Here is an 8,344-nt window from a genome sequence, read left to right on the forward strand (position 1 = left end):
ATTAAACTCTTGCTTTTGGGATGCTCTGGTCTGATTTTCTCAATGCTAGTGAGCAAAGGCGAGCGCAGCTGGCATGTCTGGGAGCTCTGTGGCACCTGAGCTAATCCCTTGAGGTCTAACACGCTTCTCTCCTCTCTTCCACAGGCAGAGGAGGGCTTCAAAACTGCACATTTCATACTGCTACCAGCAAAGGTAATGGGAAAAAATCCCTCTCCCCGGTGCACTGCTCGCCATCCTGGCCCGTGTATTTCACTAGGGACGGCCGCTCGCTATAAACACATCAGTGCCCAGATGCAACCTCAAGGTCGGGTGCTGGGAGGGTGATTTTGGAGGCTGTCCCCACAGGGTGCATCTCATAGGCATGTCCTCAGACCAAGGAGAACCTCCTTTGGCCACGTTGCCATGTCACCTGGACATCCCTGTCCTGAAGCCCATGGAGATCGTTCACCCTGTGGTTATAAAGCCCCCAGAACGTGATTGGGGATTTAGCAGAAGCCACCACCAGCAAACGGGAAGGCACAGCAAGACACAAAGTGGCAGGAACCTCTTGCAACACCCTGCCACCATCCCGAGCCCATGCCGCCTCGCCCCGAGCAGAGATGCTCTAGCAGGGGAAACCCAGACCTTGCTTGGGTGCTCAGACAACTTCAGGCTCCCGCCACGCTGTGTCTAGACACTGGAGGTGCCCACACTTTGCAGGTGGTTTCTCTGTGGGTCGCTCCGTTTGCTGGCCGCTAAATGGGCAGATTTTGCTAAAATTGGTTTGCAGCATGGTTGGGGCCAGCCCGGCCACGGGAAACTGTGCTTTCTGACTCCCCAAGTAGTGCTTTCTTGTCTCAAACCCTCAGTCCCAAATGCCAGGACATGCTATCCTGATAGGCAAAAAGGGAGAAAATGGGAAAATATCCCAGCCCCTCCAAACACACCCAGGGCAAGAGGCTGCTACCCTAGACTGATGTGCTGGAGAGGAGAGCCAAACCTGGGTTTAGGCAGCCCTTGACCCTGCCACAAGCCATCCCAGATGGACCTTGATGGCCAGAGCTGTGCCTGAAGGCTGCCAGCCTTTCTGGGAGCCTCCACGGTAGAGCTCTCCAGGGGCACGTGCATCAGCAGAGGCCTTGAGTAATGAGCCCTTTGATGCCCGAGTGCTTTGAGGCAGCCCAATTTTGATGGCCATGGGTCAGGGTTGGCACTCTGAAATCACTGAGAGCCTTTCTGCTGACTTCTAAGGGCTTTATCAGGGCCTCCGCCTCTGTTCCCAACTCCACAAGACCAAAGAAAGACCTTGAGGTGTCCTCTAGCAATGAAGGACGTTGGTCAAGGTCCTAGATGGATGATGCGGTGTGGATGCGCGCAACAGGCAAAGCGTTCCAGCGCGTATCCCGCCAGGACCAGACCTCCCCTGCATGCGGGAGACGCGTTGTGTCAGGCGTGGGGCAACGCCGGTGTTGCCCCACGCTTCTGCTACGGCTTGAGGCAATCAAGGACAGGCAAGGCGAACCCCCCTCGCCGCTCGCTCCAGCTCTGCCCTTCTCTGTTGCAGATATCACGGCCGCCGCGCTGGCAACCGGTGCCTGCATCGTGGGCATCCTCTGCCTGCCCCTCATCTTGCTCCTGATCTACAAGCAGAGACAAGCGGTCAGCAACAGACGTACGTACCCTCCCCTCGCCGCCGGGCCTGCAGGGACACCCACGTCATCTCCTGGGCTGCATCAGCACGGCCTGGATGGGATGAGATGGGATGTGTCCTGCTGGGGCAGTGGGTTTGGCTGCCCTGAGTCCCCCGGGCACTGTGTAGGGTGGCCCAAAGACCGGTGCCTGCTAGATGCTTCCTGCAAAGCTGTCCTGGGAAGGGCTGGGCATGCCTGCAGGCTGCTAGTGAGAAGTGTGGGGAAGGAGGGGGACCCACAGTGCCTGCAAGGCACCCCAGGTGTGTGCTGGGGGCACTGAGACCTGCAAAGATGCTGCTGGGACCCCTTCCTACTGAGCCTTTTCTTCTCCATCCACTGTGAGAGCCAGCTCATTTACTCATCCCTCTCTCTGCTGCACAGCTGGAATAGAAGCTCTGCCTTCTAAGTGATTGAAAAAGCATTATTTATGCTTTTTCTCCCTCCCTCTTTGAAATGACCGCTCACATGTCCGTAGGAATAAGACTGCAGCAAGCCAGGTCTCCCCCCACCGCTGCCCCAGGCCCTAGAAAATCAGACCGTGCCGAAGTGCAGGCGGCTGCCAGCTGCTGCCCACACTCGGCTCCCAGTGATTTCGGTAATTAAGCAGAAAGGAGCACCACCTTAACTGGCAGAGCCATTTCATCAGGCCTTGGGCAAGCCAGGGGCCCTGCGGTTTCTCTCACCGAGCTCGGTGGGTGGCTCTGCGGCTCTGAGCAAACCTTTTGGAGAAGTGGTTTTTGCAGCAGCAGCGGGCACAATGCCAGCCACGAGAACGGGAACTGCGCTTTCCACATCCGTCCCCGGCTGAAAAGATTGGCCGCGTGCCTTCAGGCATCCCTTTTGCCACGGCCGGGGTGCAGCTCCCCACCCTGTGCTGCAGAGCATCACCTGGATGCTATTCCAGGAGGTGAAATCCAAGGGGGGTTGCTTTTGGGGTGTCTCGGACCAGTTTAGCTACTGGTTAGTTCCACTGGGAGCTTTCTATCATCACAGTCTGGGCCGAAACGCATGCATCTCAGCTGGGGATGCTCGCCATGGGCTGTGGGATCTGCTGTGACAAGGGGGATGTGGAATTAAACAACCGGCTGCTGCCCAGGCAAATGCCAATGGTGGGGTGGCGTTTTGCAGAACGCCGGGAGGGTGTCACAGGTGGGTGGTGGGCACACCCGAGCACAAGTGGGGCCTTGCCTTGACCCACTCCGGCAAAGCATCTCCTTCCACTTTCTTCAGAGCCTGTGGTTTCAGTCCTGGAGGAAGTTGGGCTGGGGAGTAAACAGGGCAGAACGTGGCAGGGATGCAGAGAAGGGAGGTTTGGGAGCAAAGAAGAGGCTGATGCTAAAGAAGGGGGAAAGGGAGGGTGGGCTGCAGAAGAAGAGGAGGAATTGGACGTGGATGAGACACCAGAAAGCAGCGCTGGAAGTGGGGCTGGGTTTGAGGCTGGGCTTCACGCTGCCAGCACTCACGCCAACTGTTTTGTCTTTGGCAGGTGCCCATGAGCTGGTCAGGATGGAGAGGTGAGGAAACCCACATGCCCCAGCTCCCCCCAACCCCATTGCACTCCCTCTGCCTGCATCCCAGACCCCACAAGTGTCTTGTCCTCTCCACCCCTCCCCTTGAAGCCAGCAGTTATCTGTAACCCGGCAGAGCAAACGGGATGCTGGTGGCACCCATGCAGGGGGTCCTGTCCTGTTTCAGGCAGCTGCTGTTTCTCTTCCCTCCCTCCGAGTGGGAAGTGCTTCTTTCTTCTTGCTTGTGCCAAGGGCACGCATCTGCCCACGAGAGCTCAAAACCACGGTGCCTTTTGGCTAAGCTTCCCCCACTCTGCGCCGAGCTCCCCTCTTGCTCTCACCCAAGGTGCTGCCACCTGAACCCACTCCCTGCCTTGCATGGTTTTTCTCAGTGCTCGGCCAAAATCCTGGGGATAAAATAAAAATGCAAATCCCCACGCTTCACACCCTCTCCTCTCCCACAGCAACGCCCAGGGCATCGAAAACCCCGTCTTTGAGGCGGTCCCTTCGGCAAGCACGGAGCCGCGGCCTCGACCCCAGCTCTCCTACATGGCCAGCCGGCAGCCCTCCGAGTCCGGCTGGCACCTGTTCTCCGAGCCTGGCACCCCCCTGTCCCCCCCCAGCCCCGGGGACTGCTTCTTCCCGACACTGGGTGAGTGACCGGCCGTGCTGAGCCCCCGAGGGGATCAGTGCAGGAGGGGTGGGAAGGAAAGGGGCTGCTGGGGTTGGGGGGTGAATGGGAAATTGGGGGTTAAATATAGGCTGCAGCCAGGGCTCTGAAGATGGAAAGGACCCAAAGCCTCTGTTTTCCATGCAAAAGCAGAGTTTGGCCACTTCCCCAAGCTGTGAGCTGGACTAATGCTCCTGGTCTGCCCTTTTCCAGATCCTGTTCCCGACTCACCTAATTCCTTGAAAGCCTAAAGACCCCGGAGGAAACCACAGTGGCCAGGCAGACACCCAGCCGAGACCCCCGGGAGGGCAGCGTGGCTGTGGGCAGCAAAGCCTTAAAAAATGAAGCTGAATACAGGAGCCCTGCCCTCATCTCCTGTCCTGGCTCTGCCCCGGGCCTGGAAGTGAACCTCTCTTGTCCGGATTTTGGGTTTTACTCCCTATTTGTATGGAGGAGAGCATGGCTCTGTACTGGCCACGTTTTATGGACTAGCTGAAAGGTGGGAATGAGGAGAAGCAAGGACGACCCACGCCTGCGAACCTCCCCGAGGATTTAACTTATTGCCAGGGGTGTAAGCTCTGCAACATCAACCTGCTTCTGCATCTTTGACTGAACATCCTCTCCGGGACTGGATGGTAAAGTACTTTATCCACCGTAAGACAAAACAGGGTCACCAGCCAACCCTGTGCTACCCTTTTCTCTGCAAAACAGGAAGGAGAGCAGCTCCCTGCCACTGGCGGGGAGCCCCTCCGCCCCCCCCAGCCGTTTGAGACGGCCACGGACTTGCGAGGCTGCCGCGTTTTCAGCTGGATACATGTCGGGAGGAGCCTTCTTTCTGCTGCAATTTTATCCTCGGCTTGGGACTGGGGAATTTATCTTTCAGTTTGTTTCATTATCAGTACTGATTAAAAAAAAAGTATGTTTATGGTGTTTGCTTGGGTGTTTTTTGGGGTTTTTGTTGTGTGTTTGGGTTTTGGTTTTTTTTTTAAATGCCTGTAAATTAGAAAGTTCAGCTGGAGGGTGTTGGAGGATGTTCCCATGATGTGGCTGAGAGCCGCTGCGGAGAGGAGGAGGCAGGGAATCACGCAACCAAAGGTGGGAAACTCTCTGGCTGGCTTCCCCCCATCCTCCCCAGGAGTGTTGCCTTCAGCCACGCCGGAGGACCTTGCGAAGCCCCGGGGGATGCAGGTGCCCTCAGAGCATCCTCCATCCAAATGCAGCACCCTGGCATCGCACATCCAAAAGAAGCTGTGGGTCAGGCTTCGGCATGACTCAGCCCCTGGGTAAGGAGATAAAACCCTGTGGTAGACACTGTTACTCCAAGGGTGTGTTTGGTGTTTGGTTTTTTTTCTTGTTTCTGTTTTTGTTGTAAAGTGGGGAAAAAAACTGCCACTAGACAAACATAAACATTAGTCATATCAAAACAGTGTCAGACCTGAGCAATAGCTGTACCAGGCAGTGTGCCCAGGCAGAGCGAGCATCCCCGGCAGCACACCGAATTCTCACGCTAAGCAGCTGGAGAAAACAGAGTTTGCCTCTGCAATGGGCCAGGGACACCCCAGCCCGCTGCAGGATTTGATCAATCCAGCTTCAGCAAGAGCAGCTTCAAGAGGATCTGGCTGCAAGCAAAGGGAAAAACCCCCTCCGAGTATCTCTGCTAACAAATGCCCTGTTTGATGACAGAACAAAGCTTTGCTGGAAACAAGCCTCTCTCTGTGCTGCAGGAATCCCAGTTTTTGTGATTCCCTGTGCCACAGGCAGGTGTGCCGGGCAGGCAGAGGTGAGCTGAGCAGCCACGTTCTCTACCAGAGGCACCAGTGTGGCATGTCAGGGCACTACGTGGCATCAGGGACTGTTTCCCACCTGGAAAGCTCGCCAGAAGGAAAACTAAAGGCTTGTAGTGGAAAGAGGCGATGGGTACCCAGCCTGCCACAGGACTCTGGAGCGGGGTCAGGCCCTGGGGAGGTGCAGCTGCAGGTTGGCACCAAGGTGACTCCTGCAATTCCCACACAAGGACACCAAGACTTCCCAGCTGCAGCTCACCAGCCTGTGAAGGTGTTTTTTTCTGCAATGCTGTTTTTGGGTAGATGCTTTCCTTTTATCACCCTTTTGCCTCTGCGCTTCCAGATCCCAAGAGGACGGCCAGTCTTCCATGCACCCTTGCTGTCCTGGGTATCATGGAACTTCCAAGTCCTCTCCCAGCTCTGTCTCCTCTGCCTCTCCCACACTCAGAAGGCCAATGCACAAGATTTGAGGGATGTATGAATTAAATATAATAATCCCCTTCTGTGTATCATTGCATCAGCCTAGACTTGTGAAACCAAAGTTTCTAGTAGGTGACAAACTCCCGGCAGACATCATTTCATCACCCAGGCACAAGGCCAGAAACATGCAGGACAGCCTTTCACAAGACCTAAGCATCCTCCAGCTCCAAAAAAGGGCTGAAACTCTTCTCTCCGCTAAGGAACCGGGTCACTGGACGCTTTGTTTCGCTTCCGCGTGGCGGGATTTTGATTGTCACTCCTGGCATAACTCGTGCCGGTGATGAGGTGGTCATGCAGCAGAAACCCTGAGGACAAGCCAGGCTGCTGGGACAGCATTTTGGCAGCACGAAGCAATAAGTTGTGTTACTCGTCCTCTCTGGCACTGGGGAAGGAGGAGGGCATTGCCATGGCAATGGGATTTGGCATGGCATTCCTCACTGTGGCAGCACGGGCGATGCTGCCAGGGTGCCGGGGCGATGGGGACCTGTACGGGAGGAGCTGTCAGCATCAGGTGCTGCAGTTACACAGAGGTGCCTTCTCTCATTTTGGGAGGGAAGAGGCTTACCTAGATTTGAGCTGCAGCAGCAGCAGAGCTTAAGAAAAAGGTGGTGATGCGCAGGCAGGTGCGTGAACTACCCAGGAGGGAGGAGTTGAGAGTGCAAAGCCTGAAGCGAGAGGTACAAGCCACAGTTTGCACTGCTGGTTGTAACCTGTTTCCTCAGAAATGCAGAGCAGGGTTTTGCAGCGAGAGCTGTGCTGGGAGATGAGAGAGATGGCGAGAGATAGCAGGTGGAGGTGGGGGAGAGGAAGATGTCAGGGTGTTGTGCCTCCCTGTCCCACAGCTTGCGCTTGCTTCGTGCATTCAGGCGCATCCCCCCGCAGAACCGTGCAGTTAGGAGGGACTTGGGGCTGCAAAATGCCCCAAAAGGTGTTTGCTCCCTTGACTCTTCTCCCACATCAGTCTTCCTTAAAGGCACCAGTAACAAGACTCGCTATTTTGTGGAGCGGGGAAAGAGCGAGGAGAGAAGCCAGGCTGCAGTAAATGCAGCTGCCCACCGCGCACTCCTGCACGCTGACAGCTATAAAGCAAGGCAGCCCCCTCCCCAGATGGACGGGGTCTCGTATCAGCCCCCAAACACATGCCCAGACCCTGCTCAGCACCGGCAGGGCACTCTGGACGGCAGCGAGGCGACCAACAAGCTGCCCAAATCTCACACGGCGGGGACCGCAACGGCTGTAGCGATAATTACCGGAGCTCATCTCACTTGCAGGCCCCAAAGCAGACACACGTGGGTCCCTGGTGAGCCGAGCTGTGGTTCAGCTGCTGCTCCAGCCACCCCCTGCCCTGAGACAGGCAAGAGCAACACTCTAAGACCTTTTGGACTCCGAGCGCAAGGAGCCGGAGGGCAGGACAACTGCAGACACCAGCACACTCGCCTGTTTGGATGCTGGTGGCATTGCTGGTGTTTACAGAGGGGAGAGAAACAGCCCAGTGCTTCTGCTAAAACCCCTTCAGAGCGGACGCAGCGAGATGGAAAGCATCTTGCATAAACGACGGGGTCCCGCAGGGGCAGGCGCCGAGGGAGGCTCCGATTCATACCAGCAAATTTAGACCCTGAGACGTAACCCAAATGGTCCAGTCGCCAAAATATTGCTCCCCTTCCCCACTCGAGGTCTCAGTGCTAAGTTAACCCCCGCAGTGCTGCCCGGCTCCATCGTCCCCCCGAAAAGCGCGTTTTGGTGGCTCACCGACAGCGAGGGGTTGCCCTCGTCCTCGACGGTGACCACCAGGCTGTAGAAGCTCTGTCGCTCGCGGTCCGGCGGGGAGGGCCGGGTGGCGATCTCGCCCGTGACACGGTCCATGCGGAAGGTCAGGTCCTCGTTCCCGCGGGTGATGTAGTAGGAGAGGACGCTGTTGAGGCCAACGTCCCGGTCGGTGGCGCGTACCTGGGCCACCGCCGTGCCACCACCGACGTTCTGCAGGGCGAGACGGCAGGGGTGAGCGGCAGAGGTACACGACGTAAATCCCTCGCAACGTATAAAATACATAATTAATAACATAATTGTAATACAGAATAGGGTTTTTCCCAGGCCCTGAAGTGCTTTAGGCTCCCAACTCACTGCCCTGACACCCAGCAGCCAAGCAGGAGGCTGCTCTCCTGCACCAGCTCCTGGCTGCCCGTTTTGCAGTGCTTATTGGTGAGATTGGCTGGGTGAGCGCCAAGGCCAACC

General features: G+C 56.7%; 2 protein-coding genes across 2 annotated transcripts in view; one reads left to right on the forward strand and one right to left on the reverse strand.

Annotated features, from left to right (window-relative positions):
- LOC104514427 (chromosome unknown open reading frame, human C10orf54) overlaps positions 1 to 4,099 on the forward strand; it is a 9,823-nt gene extending 5,724 nt beyond the window's left edge. Inside the window, exons 4-8 of the mRNA XM_010158105.1 lie at positions 145 to 192; positions 1,544 to 1,651; positions 3,157 to 3,184; positions 3,643 to 3,830; positions 4,062 to 4,099. Coding sequence (XP_010156407.1) covers positions 145 to 192; positions 1,544 to 1,651; positions 3,157 to 3,184; positions 3,643 to 3,830; positions 4,062 to 4,099 — 410 coding nt within the window. The remainder of the gene's footprint in view (positions 1 to 144; positions 193 to 1,543; positions 1,652 to 3,156; positions 3,185 to 3,642; positions 3,831 to 4,061) is intronic.
- CDH23 (cadherin-related 23) overlaps positions 1 to 8,344 on the reverse strand; it is a gene marked incomplete at its 5' end in the record, with an annotated part of 63,081 nt that overhangs the window by 24,956 nt on the left and 29,781 nt on the right. The window contains 1 exon segment of the mRNA XM_010158107.1: positions 7,862 to 8,089. Within this exon segment, the coding sequence (XP_010156409.1) occupies positions 7,862 to 8,089 (228 nt within the window).

This window comes from Eurypyga helias, unplaced genomic scaffold (genome assembly GCF_000690775.1).
Source record: "Eurypyga helias isolate BGI_N326 unplaced genomic scaffold, ASM69077v1 scaffold28178, whole genome shotgun sequence".
NCBI lineage: Eukaryota > Metazoa > Chordata > Aves > Eurypygiformes > Eurypygidae > Eurypyga > Eurypyga helias.